The sequence below is a fragment of the Plectropomus leopardus genome, chromosome 7, assembly GCF_026936395.1.
Source record: "Plectropomus leopardus strain MGB_pleo_1.0 chromosome 7, ASM2693639v1, whole genome shotgun sequence".
Lineage (NCBI taxonomy): Eukaryota > Metazoa > Chordata > Actinopteri > Perciformes > Serranidae > Plectropomus > Plectropomus leopardus.
In genome coordinates this window covers 16,518,057-16,545,481 of record NC_142182.1, presented here as the reverse complement: position 1 = coordinate 16,545,481, position 27,425 = coordinate 16,518,057, and the positions used below count along the sequence as shown (strand labels likewise).

The 27,425-nt window shown below is 43.7% G+C and overlaps 1 protein-coding gene across 4 annotated transcripts in view; it reads right to left on the bottom strand.

The window, feature by feature from the left end:
* Positions 1 to 27,425, bottom strand: part of hipk2 (homeodomain interacting protein kinase 2) — an 89,161-nt gene that overhangs the window by 25,279 nt on the left and 36,457 nt on the right. For all 4 annotated transcript variants that reach the window (XM_042495594.2, XM_042495595.2, XM_088080050.1 and 1 more), the window contains exons 3-4: positions 1,720 to 1,843; positions 909 to 1,028 (exon numbers count right to left, since the gene is read on the bottom strand). In XM_042495594.2, the coding sequence (XP_042351528.1) occupies positions 909 to 1,028; positions 1,720 to 1,843 (244 nt within the window). The remainder of the gene's footprint in view (positions 1 to 908; positions 1,029 to 1,719; positions 1,844 to 27,425) is intronic.

Genomic DNA, 27,425 nt, shown 5'->3' with positions numbered 1-27,425 from the left:
TCCCCAACGATATGTGTTTCCCCAAGACATAACCCCAAACCCTGACCCCCCTACACCTGACCCATACACTTCACCCTAGCCTGAACCCTAACCACCAAGGTGGCACTTGCATTAACAAGGAGGGAACACTGTTTGATAGGACAACACATTTTGATACTACACCAGCTCTGTAGTACACGAGTATGCCTTTCTATTTATTTTTTCTGGTGTATCACGATCTAAGCCACAGATGGGTCAGAAAACCAGTCCGAAAACAGTAGAATGCAGCATGGAGGCCAGTGAAACTGTCTCGCTGGTTACTTTATTCTCTCTCAAGCTGTAAATGATGCTTGGATGGAGACAGACGTACTTTTTGGCAGCACAATTGTATCACTCTGTAAAAAGGGCTGGATTTCATGTGTCAACCCTTGTGTCATATTTCCTTCACTGCCAATCTGAGCCTGTTGGAGTTGGAGCTGATAAATACCCATGACTACTTCAGAGTCATTGTCTAGCAAGTAAATACTGAGTGTAACCTTTCCTAGTGAATATAAGAGCCAGATGCTATGGGGTGTTAGTGGATTTTTGTCCAGGGGAAAAGGGTTTAAGTAACAATTACAAAATGGCCTTGGCTCTTTGAAAAAAGGTCAATCGTAGGCACAGGCAAAGAGACACTGTAAAAACATTGCCATACCCTGCAGAGCTGGGTCAGTATTTGCAGGTATATCAAGAACTTAAATGGTTAACAAAAGTTCAACCTTGTTAATAGCCAGGGACACCAATGCGTCACAGTGTAGCCAGCATTTTTGGGAATATTAATGCCAGATATTTCTGTCAAAAACATCACTTGCTCCTGTATGAACACTCTTGTTGCTACAGAAAGGAATTTGTGTATTTGTGTGGATGCATTTGAATCATTCCAGCTGTACCTTGAGTCTCCAGAGAGGATAGGTGGAGTCGGGATCTCTGTTGAAGAACCTGGTGGTCTTTGTCCCCGCACTTAACAGATACTCTGCAGGCAGTCCTTGTGTCTGTGAGATGTACCGGATCTGCAAGACAGAAGATGAAAAATTTGCATTTTTGGGCCTTTTCATATCACATGCATGATTGAACCATGAGTTGCATTGAATCAGGGAGCACGTTAAACCTTTGCGATGACAAAAAAGGCCAAAACTTGAGGATTAAAGTTCTTTTGGCAGTATGAAAATCTAGGCTGACATTAACTCCATCAGACTTATCTGACTGCAATATGCATAGGGCCCAAACACGACCTCAGCTCAAGAGTCTAAGATTGATTTGAGACTTGTAAATGAGACACTTTGCTAAGTTTTTTGGGCTTGTGAAAAATCAGGCGAGCTTGTTCAGTGATGGAGCACAACTTGCTCAAGGTTTTCCCACTGAGCCTCGTCTGACTGATAGAGAAGGGGGAACGCAGCAATGTCTTGCTCTGGAGCACAGGGGCTGCGCTAATTGGACAAGTGGCTCTGTGGCATCTGTTCAGATAAACAGGGAGGCTGCGCAAGAATCATCAGGGGCTGTCAGGGGGATTGGAGAAGCATCCCACCCTCCCAAACACACTCACGAGCGCACACTCATGGAGAGACAACACACATGAGTGCATGAACGTAACAGCACATGAAATTCAGATTCATGGGAATGTGAGCATCCAACCACACACAATCACAAGCTGCTAAGAGGTCAGGAGACAGGTTGAAGATCTAAACAACCATTATGTGTTACCTGATCATACTCTGAGGCTCCGGGGTAGAGGGGCCAACCCAGGAAGAGCTCGGCTATCACGCAGCCCAGGGACCACATGTCTATGGCCTCACAGAATGGCAGGCCCAGGATGATCTCCGGAGCCCTGCAGATTGAGAAAAGACACAGTCAGACATAAATGTACAAAACCATACTGAGCAGAGTTGGTGCTTTCACCGGATTCTGCTGTGACTTAGAAAGACTTTGAAAAGTGAGACATAGTATAACTATGTCATACAATTCTCATTTTCAGATGAAAATGCATGGTGAGGAGCTTCTTTTCACACTTCCTATGAGCGCTCGGGGAGCAGCCTGGTGTAGTATGCACAGGTCAGAGGAGGAAATAATTTACGCTGCATATGTAGGAGTGAGCTGGAGACTGTCCACAAGTATTTCAAAACATTCCCTAAGCCAATGCGATCTAATTAGACGGCACACACACAGAAGTATTTACTTTGTTTTGCATGCAAACACACAGACACTTTCCCACAGACCGTCAAAATAGACAATTAATCAATCAGTTAAACATCAGTGTCTGAAGGCTGTTACATTACAGATCACTCAATGTAGCCTTTAAGCTGGATATACCACCCTGCAGTTGTATGGCTCCATGAACCAGTCAAGTTGCAGTTTACATCCGTGTCTGTCCACACTCAAATGTAGCCATGACATTGAAGGATGCTTCAAATATAGATGGTTGCTGCAAAGAAGCTACAAATTCTAAAAGGTCAATGCTGCACACACATCTTCAACCTGACAGAGCAGAAGATCTAAACAATCAGCACAGTTTCAAGCTTAGTGTAACTGATTCAGTATCTGACCATATGTGTACACAAATGTTATGGCGTTGAATGGCCAGAAAACTGTTTTTGCATAATGTTATGATGTCACATTGAAGGTAATCTTTGACCTTTTGGAAATAAAATGTCATAACTTCATTATTTTATTCTATTTTAACATGTTTTTATAATCAGTACATTAATTCTTTAAATTCAAAAACATGTTTTGTAAGGTCACAGAGACTTTTGAACACTTAAGTCTTATCAGGTCATCATTGAGTCCAGGTGGACATTTGTGCTAAATTGATGAGATATCATATTCACAATATTAAGACCCGAGAGGTCACAGTGACTTTGACCTTTGACCACCAAACTCTAAGTAAGAGTTATAAGTTCATTATTGAGTCTCATTATTGGAGACTTGTGTGTGAAATTTGTGGAAATTTCATCATGGTGTTCCTGAGAAATCACGTTCACGAGAATGGGACGAACATAGGGACGTATGGTTGTCTGGATGGACAGACGGCTGAACGGACAGTAAACTAGTAAACGAAATAACCTAACCTCGGCCATGGCTGTCACCAGCACTGAGGAATCAAAAGCTTGACAAGTATTTTCCTCTAAAGTTGAGGTCAGCAGGTTGTTCCTTTTTCACATCACTTGTTATGGCAGATTTCAAGGTACCACATTGCAGATAACTGATTGATAAGCACACAAGAGCACCAATCACTGAGCCCCATCTCTGGGAGTCAGACACAAGGACTGTGCAGAGGTTGAGGGGGTATGTTTACTGAGTTTCATGGTCCACAGCCACAAAGCAATGTGGAAGCAATTATGCCATAAAAATAAAACCAACATAAATATTCTGTAGAGCATGCAATGAGCTTCATCCAGGCTTTTAGGAGGCTGCATTTGAGTTAATAATGCCTGTACTTAGTTCCCAGACGCTGGCTTTCCCGGTCATGCACATACAGAGAAACACAGAGACCATTTCAGTGGAAGAAGAGATAAATATCTATGATTTGATAAAAAAGAAGAAATATTGCTTTGGTTATTTGAGTAGCACTGCAGTCTAAAATAATTGCCAACTTTCATTCAACATGTTTTATATCCTGTCAGAAAGACTAATACACTTCTTGTGAGCTCACATCTCTGATGGGGCCCAAAATTACCAAGAACACGGTGACTCTGCTCTCTAACAATCCAAGGCACTTTCAGAGGTTCTCTGCCTGTCATCAACATATGCGGCACATTTGTGGTCTAACATGTTACAGATTGGTGAAAGTTAGTCACTCAGTTCCATGGGTGTAGGTTCTGTTTCAACACTGGGGAGACACATATGAAACAGGGTGTTTGGGACTCTTCCAGCACATTTTGAGCATCAAACACTTCTATTTCTTGAATCCTGTTGAATTATTATGCACTGATTTGTGCCTTTTCTACATCAGTTCATGATGTAAATGTCTTTAATTTTGCCAAAATAAAAGTCCTCTACTACTTTCATGTTTTAATTGGGATGTGGGGCACAAATACACGTTCTAAATCTTGAGGGCAAGTTTCCCCTGCGTCTTCCCCAAAATCTCCACCTCTTATCCTGTCAATGACTCCAGTCTAGATTGAACTACTGGAACTGAAATCTCTATCTATCAATAACATAAACAGCATGAAACACAGATCACAGGATCTTAAGGCTGATCTTGGAAAGTTTCTCATTCATGGCCCGAGTTCACAATGCTGATTGCCGTGACCATGGTAACTAGGCTAGTGCTCCCCCCTAAGCCTAGGCGGGCTCTGGCAGGGTTTCGGTCGCAGAGAGAGAAACGAGGGGGCCTGGCCTCAGTCCCGCTGGAACTGTAGGTACCAGGGAAACAGAGAATGTGGAAAACTGCATGGGGGGACGCTATAGGACTTTATATGCCTGCAGGAGGCGAGATGGGTGAGCCGAGGGCAGCTGGGGGGTTGCGGTGGGGGGGTAGAAGAATGAATGAACATACCTCACATACTTAAAGGCTAATTTTCAACTGTAGCTCCCTGCCCTCTATTCAGTGCTCGCTGACAAAAAAAATTAAAAAACAGCAAAATGAAAAGAGGGTACAGGCAATTCATTGTATACTGAGATTGTGTCGAATATAGAAAGGCAGAAGACGTGACGAGGACGATGAGATACTTCGGAAGAAAAGCAAAAAGCGGCACAAGAGGCAGAGAGTTCAACAGAGGCAGAGGCACAAATAAAGCAAATGAGGGGGAGCGGTGAAGAGCTCCTGTCACAGAAGGTGGTTATTGGGGTCTCGAGGGCAGCAGAGGAACAGACACCGAGACAACACTCTGGCAACAGTATCTTAGGGCACCATTACACACCAATACAAAGACACCTACACACACAATGAGCCGAGACGTCTATCAAGAGGTTGTCAAAGAGGCATAAAGGAGCCTGCTAGGAGGCGATAGCAGAGGAACAGCGAGGTCTGCTGAAAGTAGGAAAGAGAAGAGATGGACAGCAGGATTGGGGTCAGCATGATCCTCCTCTAACAGCCTGTTAGAGTAGCTGTGGACATATGAGAGAGGGAACAATAACACACACATGGACAGGTAGACCACCACGCACAGAGTTAAAGCTATTAGAGGGAAGGTCGTGTGTCCCTTTTATACATTCATTGGGAGATACTGCATGCTCAAACTTCCACAAGCACATGTTAATAACCACACTTATCCATCATGTTATCCAGCAGTGCTCTGGAGTCTAGGTCATTTTAGAGGCTCAATCCCATGACACCCCTTGCCCCTACCACTTAGCCCTTACCCCTTTACTTGCACGTTTGTGTCCAGGGTGTCCCAATTCTTGTAGGGATTTAGGGGTAGAGCAATGTTTAGGGGCAACATGGCCCTCCAAATGAAGGTTTTTCAGAGACACGCTCCAATCCGAGTGTTAAGAGAAATCGTCGGCATTACTGCGGTACAAATAGGAAATCCACAAGTATTTTAATAGTCAATAAATACTTAAAATTTAAAATAACTATCAAATTCTTTTAGTTAAATGTTGTTTCTGTGTATTACAGTTCTGTTCTTCATGGAAAGCATAAGAAAAGAAATCGCTAGTACACTGATGTCATGGTAGCTTGTCCAGACTGGCAGGGTAGGTGCACAGGTTGCAAACGTTAGCCTACAGAGCACCACTAGTGGCCTACTAATTAAACAGTGTTCTTTTTAATCTGATTTTATTGATCTTATTTGATCGATTGATATTGTGAAACTTATGTTGTGAATGAACTGCAAGTGTCCTGACAACCGCAAAAGGATGCATGTAGCCCCACAAGACAAATTACCACTGCAAAAGATGGCATAGATGCAGTATCTGGCAACACTCTGCGTCTGCGTAAATACCAGCTTACTGATGATGTACTGGGGCCTTGAAGACCTCACCTATTTCTTATGGGAGGTTTCAACCGAAACCACTTCAAATAGTACTTGTAACTATGTTCTGAGGGGCAAAGATGCAGTTGAAAATGAGGAGTAGGTGTAAAAATATGGAATAGATCTTCAAAAACTGAAGTAAAAAAAAATGTAATAACAGAATCTCCTTGACACTTAACAATACAAAATATTATGTTCTATTTTTATATTCAATTATAATTGTTTGCACATTATGCTCATCTCACTGTCTGTGCAGAATCTGATAATAGAAACAGGCAGCATTCCATCATCATCACATATTGTGTTTTCTACCTCTGCAATACTTTTTACAATATAATGAAAACAACACAGTGCGGCAGCCCAGCAGTCCTGCAGAGCATTTGTCATCTAAATAGGATTTCTTCCTACACAAAAACAGTACACATATACCCCCTTATTTGTATGAGTATGAGTTCTCCAAAAATCTCATTTGACTTTGAGAAACCCAAAATATGTATGAGCCATTGCAAGCTGCAAAAAGCGGAGGCTGTTCTCACAACACAAGGCTGTTTTTTTTCTACTCGGCTGCAAGGAAACTCTCCCCATCAGAACGCATTGTGGAGATGAAAGCCACAGGAAACCCTTTCATCAGATGGTCCTCCACATCACTGTGACTCCAGTGGACACATGCAGACCACAGGACCTTCAACTCTCCCTCTTTTTTTTTTTTAACAAGACACTGAACCCAGTCACTTCAAACACCAATCACCACCGTGGTATGTAATTCATACCAGCTCACAAACACCCAAAAAGTGACCCAGAACCACATTTGATGTCAAAGAAAGGTGGCTTTCATAACAACCAATTTGAACAAAATGTGCTTATTAGAGCAGAATTAGTGCAAGGTCTTTAGATTTACAATGTTTCAATGCATGCATGTATAGCTGTGTGCTGCAACCACATGGACTTTGCCCCTGAGTGTGATGGAGAGATTTGCTAATGTTGATGTTATGCTTGGATCCATTTCAGCCTGAACCTTCCTGGGTTATGCTCCAGTGCTCTACTTAGGCTGTTCTCATGGCTCCTTTGCCTCTCACAGAAAGCTCCTCCCGTTCAGCGAAAGACAGAGAGAGAGAGAAAAAGAGAGAGAGAGAGAGAGAGAGAGAGAGAGAGAGAGAGAGAGAGAGAGAGCGAGCGAGAGAGAGAGAGAGAGAGAGAGCGCAAGTGAAGGGGAGGAAGGAAGAGAGAAGGAGTAACATCGTTGCTCATGATATGAAACCACAAATGCAAATCTGCCCCTACCAACACACTGCTGCCATCGCATGCAAAGCGCCCCGCAGCTGCTGCTGATGCAGGCCTTTCACTGGCAGTGATAAACAACACACACATCTGCACAGCTCTCAAACCTTGCTCCTTTCCTGTCCCCCTTTCCTCTCTAAAGTAGAAATGCACATGAGATTGACAATTTATGCAGATAGGACCATTTTGGTATTTGATGCTAAATAGGATGCCATAGTTAGACTCTATTGAAAGTAAAAACAGCAACATGAGCAGCCAGGTGTTTAGTGGTTATAAACAGAATTTTGGGGTATTTCAAGACAAAACTAAAGCGACCAAAAACAAGAAAAGGACACCAGATGAATAATGTATTTCTTGTAGCCTATAAGAAAGGATTGTTTTGTCTGTCAGTGTCTCTTTTTTAGTCAAACATTAAACAAGATCAATATGCACTGATAAATATTATTCATATTTGAATATAAATTGGCCCCTGCCCTTCTGTCATTTTGTAAAAGTGGCCCGTGGCAAAGCAAGTTGAGTATCTCTGGTCAGCAGCCATGCCAGTGGCTCTGTCAGCTTGGACAGCTATTCTTTCAGGTGAATCTGAAGGCATTTGGTTAAAAAAAAAAAAGAATTAAATTGAGCTAATGAACTAATAACTCAGGCAACATAGGTCAGATGATCATCAGTTAGTACAATTCATCCTGAGATGGACATGATTGTCTAAATATACTAAATCTCATGGCATTTTATCCAGTAATCACACTGGAAAATCAGGAATCCATAGGCTGGATCACTAGTGTTGCTAAAAAACTACATTCTTGCCACGTGCTAATCTCTATATTTGAGGTGCTTGACACACCATCTGAGCGTTCTTCAGTCAGCTGACACTGCCAATTTATCACCCTTTAAGCTGCACCCCACCTAGCTCGTCTCCAGTTGGCATGGCTACCACAGACAGTGCCTCTCAGAGGGTGGTGGTGAGCTTCTTGCTGCAGACCATAGATGTCAAATACAGTGCAGACGGTGTGCAAACCACCGGCCAGCCAGAGGCTTTCTCTGGGTCTCAGTGGGGACCCAACTGCATGAGAGGCCTCAGTGTTCGGGCTAGTGGCTCTGACAGCACTGGCCCTTGACAAAAGACACAGGGAGGGTGAGATGGAAAAGGAGAGGGAGAGAGAGAGAGAGAGAGAGACAGTCTGCATGCTGACATCCTCCCAGCTGGCCTGGTCATTGATGAGCCCCAGTCCCCTTGGGAGCCAGAGATGGCACGACTCATGAATGGAGCCTTTCTTCTGCCACCCCAGCCCACCCCTACACCACCGCCCCTCCACCCACCCCCTCTGCCAGCACAGCCAACCCCTACACCTCACCCGGCCGCGCCATGACCCCCCTCCCCCCCTCCTTAGAACTCCTCTGCCAGCAAAACCCCCTTCAACCCCCTCAAACTGGGGCGCCGAGGCCAGGCTATGGTGCTCCCTCCCCACTCGCCTGTCCGCCCTCTGCTCTGTTGAACCGTGCCTGCGCTTGGCTGGCCTGCCAGCCTACACACACACACACACACACACACACACAGACACACTCACACAGATGCATACACAGCTGACATCACAGGCTGTGTGCATGTCAGGATGTATCCATCAGGCTGACCTTCCCTTAGCTTGGCTCCAGACGGGAGACTGATGGATCCCTGGAACCCTGCAGCATTTACACACATAGAAATGCACAATACACGCGCGCACACACACACACGCACGCATGCACATGCACACGCACGCACGCGCACACACACACACACACACACACACACACACACACACACACACACACACACACACACACACACACACACACACACACACACACACATCAGACACACAAACACACAGGGGTCAGCTAGTCTATGGTAATAGGTTTGATCTCTTTCCTTTCTTTCAAAGGCTTCATCACTGGCTCTTATACACCTATGTTTTATTCAATGCGCAGGAAACTCCAAGTAAAGAACAGCATGTATACTGGAGGTAAATAAGATCTATACTAGGTATTTTGAGAGCACTATTATGACAAAGTGCCGGTTGGGAAGGGGGATAGCCGTCCAGTGCTAAAAGGTAAAAGCACTTCTTGAGAAAAGAGCCTGCCATTAACTTTTCTCCCCTATATCCCCTTCTCTTCTTTCCCTTTCCTTCCTTCTCTTTGCCTCTTCCCCTCTCTCCATCCCACGCTTTGCCCTTGCCTAATGTAAAAGGCTCGGGTTGGATGCTGTGAATGACTCCCTTCCTCCCGCAGGGTCCTCATCTACATATTCATGCCCTGAAAAGTTCCTCCACAGCCTCTTTGAAGACGCACCATAGAGAAACACTTTTCTAGATATATTGCATGGTGGTCGCTGGCTGTGAAATCAATGTGCAGAGCTACATCCCCTACCGTGCACCTGTGGCTTGCAGGAGCCCGCCCCAACCCAAGATGCATACACACACACACACACACATATATATCCACTATACCTCTACAACCGCTCCACCTGCTCCCATCATGTCAGAAATTGCCACATAACCCAGGCATAGCAGCATTCATGTAAATGCACATTTATGTAGGCAGAGACTGTAGATTGCATTTAAATTTAGAGACTGGGTGTTCCAGGTGGTTCAGGGGGTGGGAAGGGGGAGGAGGAAATTTGGACGGGGTAAACTTTTTCACAGAGACCTTGAGAAATGTTGTCTGACTCCCTTAGCAGGGGCGACATTCCTGGTGTTCAAGGTCCTGAAAACAGACCGCTCTCTCTCTTTTTCTCTCAGAAAAAAGCCACAGTGAAAGCGCTGACGAGGCTGTCACTGTTTTACCTGCTATAGTATTAGCATTCCCTGTGACTCCAGCAATGCATTACAACGAAATACATGGAAGCCTACGGAGGAAAAGAAAGATAGAGGATGTTTCCTATAGCAGGAGGGATTGGCATCCAAAGAACTGGTCACTGGGAATGGTATCAAGGATGTATTACTTAACAGGCCAACTGGGCACAGGCCCAGGGACACAAAGTGTCAGGGGCTCCCTGGCCCTTAACGGCAAAATGTCACTCCAACTGACATGAATCTACCAGGGAGAGACTTAAAATGACCACAAAGACCTGCAAAGAAACTTCAAATAAACAAAAAGACAAAATATATCCTTATGGTAAACAAAATGGCCAAAAAAGAGGCATTCAAAGAGACACAAATTGAACATTACCAAAGCACAAGATGACAACATAGACAGAGGAACTACAAAGAGACACAAATCAACTTCAAAGAAACAAAAATAACTACGAAGAGGAAAAAAAACAGCCAAAAAGACAAAACTATATCCTTGAGAGTCACAAAATGACCTCAAAAAGATGCAGAATGAATACAAAGACATACAAATCCACAAAAAGATGCATTGTAAAGATGCCCCCCCACCAACAACAACAAACAGGCAAAGCCAGTGCAAAGTCTGTGTGTCCTGCTCCTCTGTAGGAGAGGTGGTTGGGCCTTCTGCATGTCTGTGCCCAGGGGCCCATTTTCACGTAATCTGCCCATGACTGTTACGATGATGAAACAGTGGAACTTGCAGAAACATACCAGCAAGTCAACTGCAACAGAACTTTTGATTGCAACAACTCAAACGCATCACAGCAGGCTAATGTAAATTATGAGTGACAGCTGCATGCATGCTCGTGCTGATTCAACAACCTGAAGTACAGTTCAGCTCAGAGGGAGTAAACTTTAACTGAGAGTTAACGGAGATAGCATTTGCACGCTCAAAGGTTGCCCCTTCTCCATCTCACGTGTAACTCCTCCCTTGTCTTTGAGGCATTTTATTTAATGAAATATTCAGCGCGCAGAGGGCCACCCCAGTCACTGTGGCACACATGGCACATGGGGCTCTGTTGCCGCAGCACGGCATGGTCAATATTAGCACACGGGATATGCCACATTCCCTCACATGGCATCACCCTATGTCATTACAGACGAGCTGTTTTTCAAATGCGTCTGTGTTCATAGCAGTATTAGATAACATATCAGATTTACTGTTAGGTAACATGGAACATCAAACACATATTTTAGTAGCCTGGCAATAAATTTGCTGCTCTGGAGCCTTTCTCCCCCTCCACTTGGAAAAGCAGTGTAGTACCCTTTTTCACCCGCGCTCTCTCTTTCTTCTCCCTCTGATTGCAAAAGCTTCCATTAGCAACACTAACAACTACAAAAACCAAACAATGAGCGTGGCTACAGTGCAGCTCAGTTGTTCGTTTAGACATCTTTGCAGCGCTTCATCGTACCCGGTTGGTAATTACCACTTTCCTGTGGTTATTATTCTTCTACAGCATGCAGCTGATCCTATAAGTAATACATCTCATTCCACCTGCAACCAGCAGCTCCCTGCAGCACCCTCTGTACCCCCAACCCCCATCGTCTAATGCAAGGGGTCAAAGGGACAGACCTCTTTCAAATGGGTGGAGGTCGAGAGAGAAACAACAGCAAAGGTGATGAGGCAGGGAAAGAGGGAGAAGGTGAGGAGGGCATGAGAATGGAAGATCAACACCCTCCTACCCACACACACACACACACACACACACACACACACACACACACACACACACACACACACACACACACACACACACACACACACACACACACACACACACACACACACACATTCTGTCCCTTCTGCTTCTCCTGTCAAAGAAAAAGTGCCTGGAAAGATTTGCAATCGGTAAATGATGGGTTTCTGTCATACAGTGTTGCTGTCTGCACAGACAGCCTGGAGAGAAGATGTAAGGGACACAAAGAGGGACCCTTAAGTCTCTCCAGCTCTATTAGGGTAGCAGCCTGACAGTCAGACAGTATCAGGGCAGTCTACCAGCCACTAGCCAGACGCTGACCCAACCCTCAGGCATGTGCAGTTCTGCTCTATAAACATCAGATTTCAACGGATTCTCTAAATAACAACTTAAAAAATGGTTAATTGATATCACATCCTGACAAAGAATTTCACATAACAGGGACACGTTTCTTGGAAAGTATTACATTGCTGCTGCTGACTCTTCAAAATGATGCCATCACACCCTCATTCTATTAGTCTCCACTCCCCACTGTCAACAAAACCAGAGGAGATATGTGGGTCACAGAAAGCTGGCAAGGAGTGAGCGAAGCCAAACTAAAGGCAGAAATGCAGACAGACGATAACACATTTTAGCACGCAGTCACTCAGTCAACCAGCTTAACCAGCTGGCAAGCCTGTCACCGTGCCTGAGACGTTCACCAAAACAGACAGGAAGGCAGCATAGCGGGCAGTGAGACACGCTCCGCAGATGGGTCAGTCAGGCAGATGAGATTGTGTCTGCTCTTGGCGGAGGAGGGATGCTTAAACCAAAAGCCTTGATCACTTCAGCAAATTAGAGTGCACGAGGGATTCAGTGAGCCAGACTTAAACCTTTTCGCTTGGGCTCCAATCCGTCGGGCACAGCTCAAGCCACAGCAGGGCAGTCCAGGCCAAAACTGCAAAATAGCCTGTATATCATATCGAAATATTCTATCACAGCCCTTCAGTCGGAAAACCCAGCATGACAGTTATGTAAACTGCAGGCCAAACCAATCACAATCTCATCTGCTTGCTTGACTGACTGTCTGTCTGCCTCCCTCTCTTGCGGCTTCGCCTGTGTTTTCTGCTGTCTGCTTGATGGGGCATTATTGTTGTTTTATTGTCTAGTTTCCTCCAGCAGTAGCTTCGGTCTGATACAGTCCAAAGCAAGAAAACGCAAGGGCTCTGCTTTGATATGTCCCATTCTGTTGATTTAGGGTGACTGAGACAGGGATCAAGAAAGTGATGGTGGGGGGGGGGGAAGAAGGGGGCTCAATCAATGTGGTCAGCTAGTGGAGCCATACATACTGGATATGTGGTAAAACAACAGACGCTGAAAATCCATTTGAAATGTGGCGCCTGACAATATATAGCCAGGAGCCACGGGGGCGCCGTCCTAGCGTTGTAATGACATCCGTCCCCATGCTATTCAATACACACATGAAAAACACACATACACAGTTTCAATCATAAATGCCGCTCTGGTTGACTAGTTCCTTATTTCTGGGGCAAGCAAAAGAGCACATGGGGGGGCGGCATTTGCCTGGCAGACTGAAAAAAAAAAAAGTCTCCACCTTCCACCCCAACCTCAGCATGCGCTGACATACTGTACATGCGCTACATTTCTCTACCTCCACCCATCCCCCCTCCATCTATCACTATCCCTTGTTTGACTACCGTCTTCCTTCCTCCCACCCAGTCGGGCAGTAATACCATCTCCTGCCTAATCAAATTCTGCTGTGTGTGACATGAATTCTCGGTGCCCAAGGCTGTGCTGCCTCACGACAAGCCAACGGGGCCGCAGAGAGCTGTAAGTAAACCTCACACAGGTGCTATAGAGCAGCTCCCCATCTCTCTCTAAAATTTTACACAGGGAAAGTCCTTCTGGATGTGATTCCCCAGCCTTCTTTCTATCTTCCTCTGCTTGCCTCTGTGTCTCTCTGTCTGTACAGTGCTGCTCTTTGTGGTGCATGTGTGTGTTTCAGTGTGTCCCTGGAGTGCAGCAGGCTTGTGGTTTATTAGTGGATAGGACAGACTGACAGGCTGATCCTGATGTGGCCAGATCTTTAAACAACACTGAACCTGTCCCTTTGTCGCAATTAACATCATGACAGCGATCACATAAACATACAGGAAACACACACACACACTCTCCACAGTGTCCTTTGGGAAAGGTGAAGCCTCCACCGATCACGAGTCTTTCCTCCTCAGACCTGTGTCCCTCTATCTGCCCCAGCATGCCGCCTGCCTGCTGTGCCTTCAGACACTCTTAACGCCGTTTGTCACGCTGCATTCTTCTCTGACAAGAATTAGAAATGTCATCACGTAGAGAAACAACAGCAGGATTATTACGGCTTTAGGGAAGAATTTGGACGAATAGGCCATTCCCTCGTAGCCTCATCAGAAGACAGTCGTCTCGCTAAGACAAACTAAGACGGATGGTGTTGTGTGTGGTGTGTTTTTTGGACTGCAGAGCAGCAGTTTCTCATGTCAGGACCAGTCGTGGAAGAGACAAAACAATGTTGTGTGCTATTGTGTTTGTGTGTTTTATTCTCAATGTTCCAGCCACATTATTACATATGGCTGGTTTATATTTAATCAGCATTGCCTAGATTTGCAGTTTGATTTAAGTTGGTCTGAGTTTGAAAGAGAAAAAGAGGGGCAGGTCAATTCTCTCAGTCTGTTTCTATACTCTTTGTGTCTGTAGTGGCAGGTATACAAAAAAGCGTTTAAGTATAATCTATAATAAGAGCAAGAGCCCTAGAGCCAGTGAAATCAGTCAAATAACATGTTTCTTCTGATACAAAACCAGTTGAAAAACATCAAAGTATCGTTTAAAAAACCCCAGCAAAAACTAAATCTAATAGTAAATCTCCATCTGAGCCACATATTAATAAAACACAGGCACAAAATATGTAATTTAGCCTTTATTTGTCTTTATGTTGCCACTGCACGGTGAAATGCAGTGTAAACTCTTTCCTTGGAGCAGGCGATAATAATAAGAGATGTCTTCAGAAACAATCAGTCACAATGACAGGTAATTAATTTGGCCAAGCAACAGTGCCCTGCAGTCATTTGTAAGTATAGTCACAGTTAATCACCTCTCAATGACAATACCCCTGTATTGTTTTTCCTTTCCTCTGTCATATAGAGAAGCAGCAATTTTCTCCCATCCCCTATATGGCCTACCATGAAAACAACGAAGACATGTTCTGCGTTTAATATGCCGTACCTCGTCTATTGAAGGAAAACAATTACTGTACAGCAACAATCAATACAGCATTATCCTTTTCATGTAGCCATACTTGAAGATTCAATTATTATGGACAAAATGACATTGTGATTTCTGCTGCCGTGGCCTGAATCAAGGAGAAAGCAGACAGCTTTGATTCCATCTAAATAGGAATTTGAACAAAACTCATATTGTGCTATTTATTCTGAGTATCAGATTGCTATGTCCACACAAAAGGTTAGTTTAGACACCTTTATGTGCCTGATTGAACGAAGGGAGTTCCAGGAATTTATTATCTTAATAAGGCTTTTGTATTGTTAGTATCAATGGGGTGGGCTAACCAAGAGGGGGGAAATCAATTTGTGATTGTAAAGACAAGTGACAGTAGGAGTTAAAGGGGACCTATTATAATTTTCTTTATTTCCTATCATATAAATAATGTTGAATGTTTATATTAAACATTGCCAAAGTTTCAAGTAGTAGGGTGACATTTGTAAAAGTAAACCCTGTTAGCAAAAACCTCCGGCTTCAGACTGTTCTGAATATTCTGTTTCTTTCTACTTTCAAGCTCATGATACATCTCTTTATATGGTCATCTGCTCCAGGCGCTACTGCAAGTGTTTAAATACATACACTGCTACATGTAGCAACATGCTAATGTCAGGGAACCATGTAATCTCCCAAATTTTGGATCACATTCGTACTGAAACATGGTTGTGTTTAGAAACTTTTACTGGTGATTTTTCACAGTAGAAAGTGCCGCTATAGCCAACGTTCCCCAGCTGCAAGTACACAGCTACATGTAGACACTTGCTAATGTAAGGGAAAGGTGTAATCTTGGTTGCAAGAGTTGATCAATTCTTCCCGATTTTTGAATCATAGTACTGCTGAAACATGTCTTTGTGAAGATTAGATTTGCAAACGCTGATCAATCAGAACAGAAAAGATAGGTTTCTTTCAGGGACAGACCCTCATACTGAGTGTTTCCGACAGTGAGTAACCACAAGTATTCCAGCACAGATGGAATAGTTGAAAAAGGTGTTTTTTAAACATGAGAGCTTGTAAACATTTTCTAAAAATCTAGAAGAAGTAAATACAAGTATTAACCTGAAAATGAGCATTATAGGTCCCATTTACTATCAAAAAGGATGCATATATTACCTCTGATCAATGTTGTTGCAGCAAAATCAAGGGGCTTTGCTGGTTCTGGGTCAAACTATAATTAACTCATTAAGTTATTTATTTTACAAAATGCTATAAAATACAAAAATATACCCATCACAAGTTCTAACAGCTCAAGGTGATGTCTTTAAATTGCCACTGATGTCAGATGAACTTTGGCTTAAAATAAAGTTACTTGATTATTAACTTTAATAAAACATGAATAGAAATGCTGCATGAGGCATAATTAATGAAAAGCAGCTTTTTCTGGAGGCTAAGCAAGTCAAACTGCCCTTAAACGTGATCGTCCTTGATTTCTTTTTTTGCCCTCAAGTTAAAAACTATAAACAAAGATATAGACATGAGGAAAGGTCATGTTTACGAGCCAAACTGTAAAAAGAGGTGATAGCACCACCTGAGATTGGAGACCGTTGCTCATGGGGAGTCTAATGACAGACAAGATTTTGCAGCTTTTTCACAGACGCATACCGGAGAACAGATGACAAATATGCTTTTATCGTGGTTTGCATGTGATAAAAAAACATTCCACACAGATATGCACGTCCTGTGACAGTTTCGTAACTGTTGGTTGGCTTCCTTAACCAGGTGTTTTCCTGTCTTAGCTTACCTTGCCCAGAGGGAAGACCGTCCCCTCTCACTGAACACACACACACACACACAGCAAAGGCATTCTGGCTCTGAACATTTCTTTTTGTTGTTGAGTCGGAGGCAACAGACAGTTTTACAGTACGAGTGCAGACTGTTAGAGCAGCAGCACTAGAGGTGCATGCTGGAGTCAATGTGAATTTTAAACCAGTTCTAAACATGACACATTTACGATTTCTCAGGCAAGAAATCATATCGCACTGAAGGCGGTGTACAGAGGAATTCTCTCTTTCTTGTCTATTTGTATCCTCTCTTTCCTCCTTTTCTTCCCTACTCTCCACTTTTCTTCCTCAGCTGTCTGTGTGAGCGCACTGAGGGTGCTGCTGGAGGGAGTCCAAAAGGACACAGTGTGAAATGAACACAGCTCTGACCTCCCAGACACCCCCGACACAGCCAATCAGATCACTTCTCCCCGACACATAGGGCACTATAATTGGTCGGTGGGTGGGAAATATGACCAGTGGGGATTCAAGTGGCGGGAAAAAAAGGGAGGGAGTAAGGGGGGAGTAAGGGAGTGGTGCTTCGGCTCCTCAATGCACTTTAACCGACCCTTTGCCCAGGACAGGACAGGAAATCTCCAGAACAAAAGCTAGCTGTCATCTCCGCCTGACAGGCTCGCTCTGAACAAAGCTGCTCTCAGCTGACTGGCAAACCAACCAATCCTTGAGGGAGGTAGCTCGTTGTAATCTGGTTCTGTCTCACATTCCAGACATCTCTGGTGAGCGAGGCGAAAGACCGTGCCCTGAACCTTCAAACAGGAAATGAGTCCGAATGTCGTTCCTTTCCCTGAGATGGGGCCTCAGCTGTGGCCAATAGAGGGTTGTGAACAACACTGCATGTATACAAACATGCCCATTAGCTGGTATACACACACAGAGGCAAAAACGCATACTAAATGAAGCCACAAATTGTCTCACTTCTCTTTTTTGCACACAGGTATGGATGTGCACGCACCCTTCTCCCAGACATCAATGCTCACAGCTGCATGCCCCGGGCCTTCACTATCTCCAGCCCAAACACAGACTCACATCAGCCACATTCCTCAGCCTCCCAAAGCCCCAGGGGCAGCTTCACAGCTGGGCACCGAGCTGGGCTGTTCCCTTACTCTCTGCACTCAACTTTCACCATCACCATCAACAACCCCCTCCTCCCCTCCATCTCACAAACCCTAAAACAGAGCATAATCTTTCTTTCACTCCTGGATCCATGTTTTTAATGGCTCTGGTCGAGAAATCATCCCACTCTCGCTCCCATCGGCTCATTCACAGTTTACATGATGAGGTTAGACAGAAGTGGCTGAGGACACAACAACAGTGGATCAAGATGACAAAGAGCTGCCAGGGTGTTAATGAGATCTTTCAGATTCTGCTTCTCTTGAATATCATTACATTCTCTAGGAGAGGCGGATTTTTTAAGGGTATGTCATGTTGATGGTGGTAAAGAGACATGTCGGCAAACAGACTACATAATTGAATAACTTCATCTGTGACCGTGAGGCTTTCTTGCTGCCAGCAAACAGCAGCAGCAGTCGATATGTGAAACTGACCTCATAATGCAATAATAAGGTTAGAGACAAAGTCCTACAGAAACAGAGACCTGGTAAGATACGGCTCTCTTCTCTACCAGTTCCCCCTTTTTTTGTTCCTTCTAAAGTGACATTTAGAGGGTGTGGGCCAGAGGTGTGAACTCAAGACAAAATAGAGTCAGAAATTTAATGACTTCACACTCGATTTGACAAAATCATACATGACTTGCAACTTCACTTGGACTTTAACACCAGTGACTCCTGACTTCAACATGACTTGAGCCTTTTGACTTGAAAATACTTGACAGCTTCCCTCAAAACCCGAAGATTACAAAGTATGTTATTTAAAAACTGTGCCACAAATTAATTCATATCCTTTCATTTCCTGCATCAACAAACAGTAACATTCCCAGCAAGTCAATATTTCGTTCCTTAGATCTGCTTTGTTTGAGCCAATCCAACAGCATCCAGACAAGTTACAGGAGAGAAACATAAAAAACTAACATTACATTGCTGAGCGCCAGTTACATTTTTTTTTATCAATGTTAATTTAATTCGCATACAAAAACTATGTGGTGTTCAATAAAAAAATGATTTGCAGTTTGCAAAATGAGTCGAAACTTATAGACAGAGATGCAACAACTTCCAACAAACTTGTTTTAGCAAATAAATAAACATTTCAAGAAGCATTCAAATTTTTTGTAAACTCAATATATTATTACTCTATTGTTAAAATGGCATTAGATTTGGTGAAGAGTGCATTATGACTGGATTTGAAACTCAACTTAGAGTTCAGGTCTTAGGACATGACTTGGGACTTGTCTGTCTTGATTTGCGATTTGATACGGTACATACATGACTATCTTAACCTGGGACTTGACTTTGGACTTGAGTGCAAAAACTTACTTCTGACTTGCAAAGCAATGACTTAGTCCCTCTTCTGGTATGCTAGCATTTGTAAAACAATCAATAAAAGGTGAAAATGAGTTGCCTGATACTCCGATCTGATTAGATATCAACATCAGAAATTACTCTGATACTCCAAATGTTCCCACAGTGACTCTAAACTCCAGATGTAAGGGGCGAAAAGGCACATTTCCCACAGCTTTAACCACATGGAATGCGCTTAGCTGCATTTTGGAGAAAAAAACTCATGAAGAAGCCTCAGTGGCATGTGTGCTTCCTGTCCATGAGGTTCTCACCGGCTCCAGAAATGCAAAAAATTGGACAGAAAAGCTGAATTCACCCACCTGACAATCAAAGCAAAATACCCCCAACTGGCAGTCCATTAACATGTCTCTGTGAGTGTGAGTGCACACATGAGTGTATATTCACAGATGTGCGTGTCTGTAAATAGTTAAGGCTGGGCTCTGTTTCATCATTTCAGTAAATGCCAGGCACTATATCAGTCTAACTGCATACGTCTCGGGCCATTTCCATATCTGTAATAGAGAAAGCCCATCTCCCATCAGAGCCGCTCCTCCACTGCGCTCTGAGAGCCCAAATAACACACACGTGTCTGCACAAATGCACGCACACACACATCGCATCTCTGATGAGCTGACACAGAAAACTAGATTTATTAAGGGGAGGGAGAGAAGGAGAGATGCGGAATGCGTGTGTGGGTGTAATTTCAGCAATGGACACAGGTTGTTGCGGACAAAAAACGCACACAATCACACAGACACACAGGAAAAAAAAAAACACAACGCCACCCACAATTGCAGCCGTAGAGTGCATCACTCTCCTCAAAGAGACCTGTTTATTTCAGACCTGTGACACAAAAGCCACGGCAGCGTGCAGGGCTTATCTCTCCACATCCCTTGAAACGCGGCACAGCCCCCAAAGAGCTCCCCGGCGCTCCACATGCCACTTTCAATTAGTTCCACAAAGAGAGTCTTCCTCTACCAAAAGGAAGATGGGAGCTCATTACTGAATTCCTCACTACTCTCAGCTTTGAAATATAGATCAGGAGGCTATGTCTGAATGCCAGGGCCCAGGATGTGCCACTCGCCGACCACGCCACACCAGTCCGGAGCAGATGAGCGCAGAGAGTGCCGTCTCCTGGATTAGCCACTCCTCAGGTTTAACAGCCCCTACAGCTTACCCTCTATCTCGCCATTAGCTCTCTGCCGGCCCCCTTTTCTCTCATTTGCTTTCTATCTCTCTCCACTAAACAGGCTCCCTGAAGCTACAACTCTCAGCACTAAAACCCACAAATGGGAAAATACCAGTTCTAATAATCTGATGAGAGCGTAAGAAAGAAGCAGCGGAGCAAATGTGGATATCATATCGCACAGCGGTACTATTATAGCGAGCAGGTGCTGATAAGGCAATGCAAATTCATTCAGGTAATGAAACTAAAGCTTAGCAAAGCAGCAAAAGGTGGAGTTCATTAAGGTTAGGTTTGACGCATTAAAATGCAGAAGCGTACTCAGTGAGGACAAATATGACACGACTGCTAATAAAATAATGCAATTGTGAATTATTCGTAACGGTGACAAGGCTGTCATAAAACATGGCCCCCGCTTTCACCCTGAGATTAAACAGTCAGTGGGAATCTATTTCTTATCTGGCCAGAGCAGAGAACACAATAGCCACCGTGATGCTGCAACACTAGTTAATGGTTTCCCCCTCAGGACCAAGAAAAACAGCAAGCTCACCAACATCTAGCTGTTTACTTTTTGACTGATAATCTCATTAACCACACATGGGCCTCTATGCAGCTGCATGTATGTGTCCGGTAGCTGGCGTGACATCTTTATCTATGCACAGTATGTTTATACCTTCAATTAACATCATCCATTAGCAGCATCCTCAGAGGAAGGCTACCAGCTTGGTAAGGCTGTTAATGAGAAACTAGAGGATGACCATTTGGGATTGTGCAGAAAAGACACACAAGACCTTCTGACACTTGAAAAAAAAAAATCATTGTGTTGTGCCCTCCAGTTAGTCAATTCCTCCCGTCAATCAGCTACAATAAACCGAGGTATAAGACACAGAGGTTGAAGTTTCGGTTGCTAGGCCACTGATGGAGATTCAGTGTAGCGAGAGCAGGACAGAGGGAGGCGAGGAAGTAAAAGAGGTAGGAAAAGGAGGAGTGGGTGGCTGTAATGGCAGCGAGAGAAGAGGGGTATAGGGTCTTGATACTCTCTCTGATTCGCTCTCTATGCAAATCACAACAATCACAGGAAATGCCTGGGCCTTGGCTCCAGCTAATTGCCGCGGCAATAACAAAGGAGGGCTTCCTTTGAGCAGAGAGGCAAATTAAACATTAGTTTAGAGTTTTCTTGGAGACCGAGGGATGTTATAATTACCAAGAAACCAACACATCAGCACTTTGCACGCCACGCGTCCTACTCTCGTAGCCTGGCGGAGGAAAACAAATGTATCTCATATTCTGGGAGAGAGGCGTTTGGGGGGTGGGTGGGTGGGTGGTGAAGGGAGGAGGGAGATGGAGCAGAGGGGGGAAATAGAGGAGAGAAGCTAGTGAAGGGCATGGAGAGAGATGAGAGCAGAAAGCAGGGGATGGGGGAGGACAGAGATGGAGAGAGACGTGGGGGGATAATGAGGGGAAAGGAGGTGGAGAATGATAGCCCGTCTCTCCAAACCACTCCATGCTGCTAGTGAGGCATCAAAATGTACACCCACTATTAGCATATTGACCCCACCCCTCTCCTCTGGCCTTTTTCCCCCTCATTATCATCAGGCATGCTGCATGGGACACAGGAAGACACAAACCAAGCTCATTTCCCATCACATGTTAGCCTAAATGTCAGCGCTGAAATGAGAACACAGAACAAATGGAGCGTCTGTGCCGTGCAAATGTGTGTGCTAGTTTGGCCGTCTAGCTGGCCACCCAAGGGTTAAGTCTGCGAGCGCTTCATTAATGTGGGTCGGCGTAGCGGAGCATGTTGCAGGCGAAACAAACAAGGCTGGATCTCGCTGAGATATGCAACCATGGAAACTTCACGAGACGTCCTTGGATCTCCTTCCCTCCAGGGGGAGGGAGGCAGAGTCCCTGCCCCAGTCGCGAGGGCCAATGGGCCTTGAGCGATGTGATCTGTCCTGGTTGGCTGGTTCTATGTTTGATCTATGTCTGAGGGCAGACGCAAAGCCTGACACATTCACCCAGTCTGTCTAACCTAAATGTTCATTCAAAGGGCCCGTCTCTCCCTGCAGCCAGACCCTGCCCTCTATGTGTCTGAAGGTCTGTTTGTCTCTTAGACTGCCAGCCTGTCTCTCTCAGGGTGCCCACACATTTTCACGACTAAAAATTTCAAAACTTTTCCATGACTTTGTAAGGACCCATCATTTTTTTTTATCTTTTCCCACTTGTCCAGCGTTTTTCAAACATATCAGATTTAACCCTCTGATACCTGAGCAAATTGGCTTGATTTTTCCAAAACTTGGGAAGAAATTACCCCAAATGTAGCAAGAAATTAGTAAAAAAGTACAAGAAAATTACCTAAAATTTAAAAGAAATAAAGGAAAAAGTAAGTAACAAACTTAAGGCAAACAAGACATAATTTTCCAAATCTGCTTACTTCTTGCAATTTGAGCAAAAATGTATTACTGAGTTCCTAATTGTCTTCTATCCCATATTTTTTTTTAAAAGAAATCAAACAACTTTGTTCAGGTGTCAAAGGTTTAAATACTTGTTAAAGGTTTCTTAAAGAAAAGTGATGTCACTTTGGGTTTCAAAGGGTTAAACTGTATTCAAACATAATTTCAGCTAGCTGGCATACATAAAGACAAAGACAACATGGAGTAAAATGAATAAACATGCGGGATCGCAAACAAAATGTAACACACTGACGTACAGTATATTAAAGCTTTGTTTTGACGTCAGCTACAGAGTGGAAGGTTATCTACGCAAGATAACTGTAACAATTTCAATACACACAGCAAAATTCCGGGACTTTTCCGAATTTTTTAATAACTTATACTAATTCCATGACTTTTCCATGACCATGGAAACCCCCTCTCTGTCCTCATGCTGGTCCATCAGGCTTTAGCTATCTGTCTGTATGTCTGTCTGACTGTTTTGTGGGTCAGGTCTGCTTGCTCCCCAGAACGCCTGCCGTTCCCTCACACTGTATAGATGCACAAGCTCACACGAGCCACTGACCATGCCCTGGAAATCTAATCATCCAGCACAGTTGGATGTTTGTTTGTGCTTGTACACACAGATGTGCATACAGGAGCGCAAACAGCCAGCCATGTACACAAACAAAAGGACTCCCACCCAGCTATCATAGGAAGGCTTTTTTGTAAAGCAGAGCTTGTGTTGTTGTGAGTATTTGTGCCCTAAAAGCACAGGTTGTGTGTTGTATTAGTCACACAATGCTAACCTCTCTCACTCTGTGCACCCATTTGCACACAGACACATATGCAGACACACAAATCCCTCCACGTCAGCAAGCAGAACTCATAAAACACACACCCTCTAATTGGCACATAGTAATGTTGCTAGTTCTTATAATAAAATAAACTTTTTTTCTACCCCAATTACGTCTCCATGTTTATGCAATGGGGCTTGTTATTCTCTGCCTTTTAATATCCCCCCTCATATAACTGTAAGCTACGTGAATAACACCCTTAATAGACCACAGGTCCAAAAGGATTTGTTACTTTTAGGGAAATCAAGGCTGCAGTGATACCATGTTTGCGAGCAATCCAGAGCAGTGACATCAGTTAATTACATAAATTGGAGCGGGATCAGGCCAGGCATGAGAGAGATTATGACACAAGGGCAGACTGAAATGGCTAGAGGGATACAGCCCAGTGTTTCTGACACCAGCATTCAGGGGGAGAAGAAATTACATCACTGTGTCGGGGTTATGTAAAACACCAGACCTGCTGTGAGACTCAAACCCCCTCTGAGAAAAACATTTAGAAGGAAATAACTCCTTAAGAGAGACAGAGTCAGAGATGCCCTGTTTAGCTTAACCCTTTGAAACCTGGGCAAATTGGTTGGACTTCTTTCAAAAAAAAAAAAAGTGTAATATATTAGCAAAAAATGTGAAATTCATGTGAAAATGAAAATTACCTGAAAATAACAAAAAAAGTACATATATTTATTTAAAAATATATAGATATATATTTTTTGTTTTATTATTTTATTTGTTATATATATATATATATATATATATATATATATATATATAATTAAAATTACAATAATAATAAATAGTTTTCTGCACATTTTGTCAATTAAAAAAAACAAACAAACAACCTTTTCTAAACCCTTCCAACCCCCTTTTTGTTTGAACTAATTTTGTGGTCATTTTCTTGTCACATTGTACTGATTTCTTTAAATTTGTGGGATATTTCTTGCCCAGTTGGCCATTGCCTTTTCCCCCAAATAAATCAAACCAGTTTGCTCCGGTTCCACAGGGTTAAAAAGCTTGTGAAAGCTGTCTGTAGCAGCAAAAGATGTTGATCGAAGTTGCAAACAAGCCCAGCAGTAATTCTAAGAAAATAAAATATCACCCAGGCTGAAGATATCCTCTATGTGGTAAAAGACCTGCAAGCGAGCCAGCACTAGAGGGGGTGTGAGATCTCCACCTCCTCATCAGTAGGCCTAAAGTCTATCCCGTAGACACTCAGGAACCCAATGGGGAGATCAAAGCCTGTGTGATCCAGTGGCTGTTATATCACCCCCGGCCTGCTCTCCCACTGCGGGGCCTCCTGTTACGGTGAAGGCAACAGGGAAGAGAGGGAATACAAAACAACTGACCTGGTCCTGGCTATGCATGCAACCTTCCAGGATCTTTAGCAAGGATTTAATTCCTCCCTCCCGAGGCCTCCGCTCCCCTGCAACTACATTTACATTCCACTTTGCATACCATTAATTTCCATTTGACCACACTTGCATGTTTTTGCAGGCAACATGAATAGTCATGAACTGCACATGTACTCACAAAAAATGTAGTCTGAAGAACAAAAATGAGTCTTTTTTTCAGTCATTGTTAAGGGAAATCATTTCTTATGTACAGTAATATGCAATATTTTTTAATTTATTTTTTCATTTCCAAGTCTCTTTATTTAAGTACAAACAAAGAATAAAGAGAACATGTACAATGCATTTAATGCATTAAAACACCTAAAAAGTGACATGGAACATAGACTTGAACATGGAATTGTATAATCAACCATAGCAAAAGGTAGCTCAAACAATTAATATTGAGCTTTGGACATATCTTGAATGCAACCTGTTGTAAATACACCAGAAGATTAGTATTATAAATCTCATATGTCTGCCCAAGAGAGTTTAAGACAAGGCTAAGTGGAAATGGAGGTAACACAAATACTTAAAACCTTAGCCTGTTGAAATTATTGTTTTTTCTGAAATATTTGCATTGTTAATACTGTACACGTATTTCCTGTATATTCTGATTGTATTTTAGTAAAGAGACTACTGAGAAATAATTATTTATGACCTTGCTAAAATAACAAAGTTTAAGGTGGCAGAAGACTTTTGCACATTACTGTATTTTAAGTTCAATGCTGGGGTTGTCAATTATGAAAAACAGCAGCCTGCTGTCCCCACTCCATTGCCCCCCTTGTTATAAACTCTGATTTGAAATCAGTGCCCTCCTTCCTCCAACCATCCCTCCCCGTATGCTTCCAGATGAGGAGAGGAGACAGGCATGATTGGACCCTGTTTTCTTCCCTCAGTGGAAAGGCATCTCAACAGGGTCCCGCTATTGACCACATCCACCAGGGGAGGGAGCGGGTCAATGTAACAGAGAGCAGGGGACCATTTTGGTCCACTTAACTATAATCAGTAAATGCACCCCAGTTGCAATTAGTGCGGGGGCCACCCTGAGAGTGTTCGTTTTGCTCACAGCTCTGTCTGTGTTTTATTCTGCTCCACAGGAACCTTGTAATGCAAATAGCGCTCCTCACTCCCGGCTTAACAACGGGAAAAGGAGGCGGGAGGTGTGTCAGAGCATGCTGCTGTGCTTACTCTGAGGGTGTTTCAGGGAGCACAGTTGCTGTATTGTGTTTCAGGCAAAATTTATCCATGAATATATTCTTACACGTTGTTTTTCTGCAGCCAAACTTGCTGCAAAATAAACTTCTCAAAAACATGTAGTGAGAGCAAACTGAGGGTCATCAGCTGTTGAGCGCATGCTCAACATTCGCGACTGATGATTTGCTCTGGTTCAGCCCTGCTTCAGCTGTCTGCAGTATATCTAAAAGGGCTGTTACGACTTGTCCGCAGATGCTTCAGCAGCCGGCTTTATGCAATTAGCCCCACAAATGGCTTCTTTTCATAAATCAAGACTCTGTGGAGCTTGAGAAAGAGAAGCTTGAGAAAGAGAAAGAGGAGACAGAGATACGACAGGTAGCTGGTGCTCTCACACTGAGCCTCTCCGTTGCACCAACACTCCTAGACTCATTTATGATTCACTGCACTTAGTCATCTATTCTCCTCCCCCCCCCACCCCCTTGCTCCCGCGAAGAAATGGCAAACAAAACAGACAGACAAACAAACAAACAGGGTGCCTTTTTAACTGACGCTGGCATTTCTGCAGAACAGGTGCTGTAGTTATGATTGATTTGAGCTGCAGTGTGCATTGACAATTCAAAGACGGAGAGACCCGAGCACATAGACGTGCACATGAGTTCAAGGAGTCTGTTAAACTGTTTCCTCCTGCGGTAACGCTTGCCTTTGACTGATTCAAGAGCGAGGAGTTGACTCTGTCACAGTAAAGGTGTTTGTGATGCTTGTAGGTACAGAAATAAGACTGTGGGACACCTGTTAGCGCACACACACCCGCACAATGAAGGCACGTTAAGGTACCTGACCTCCTTTTCCCTCAACCACCTGTTTACTGTGCTAAAAGAGGAGAACAGTACCCATATTTATACTTTTACCACAACTCCTCTGTGACGCATAACACATAACAGGGTTCCTACACATTGTCAAAGACAAAAGTTCAAAACTTGTCCATGACCTTTCATTGACAAATAATCACACTTCCATTTCGTAAAAATATCATCACTGTGTCTGCGGCATTTGCTGGCCTGGTTACAGTACAGT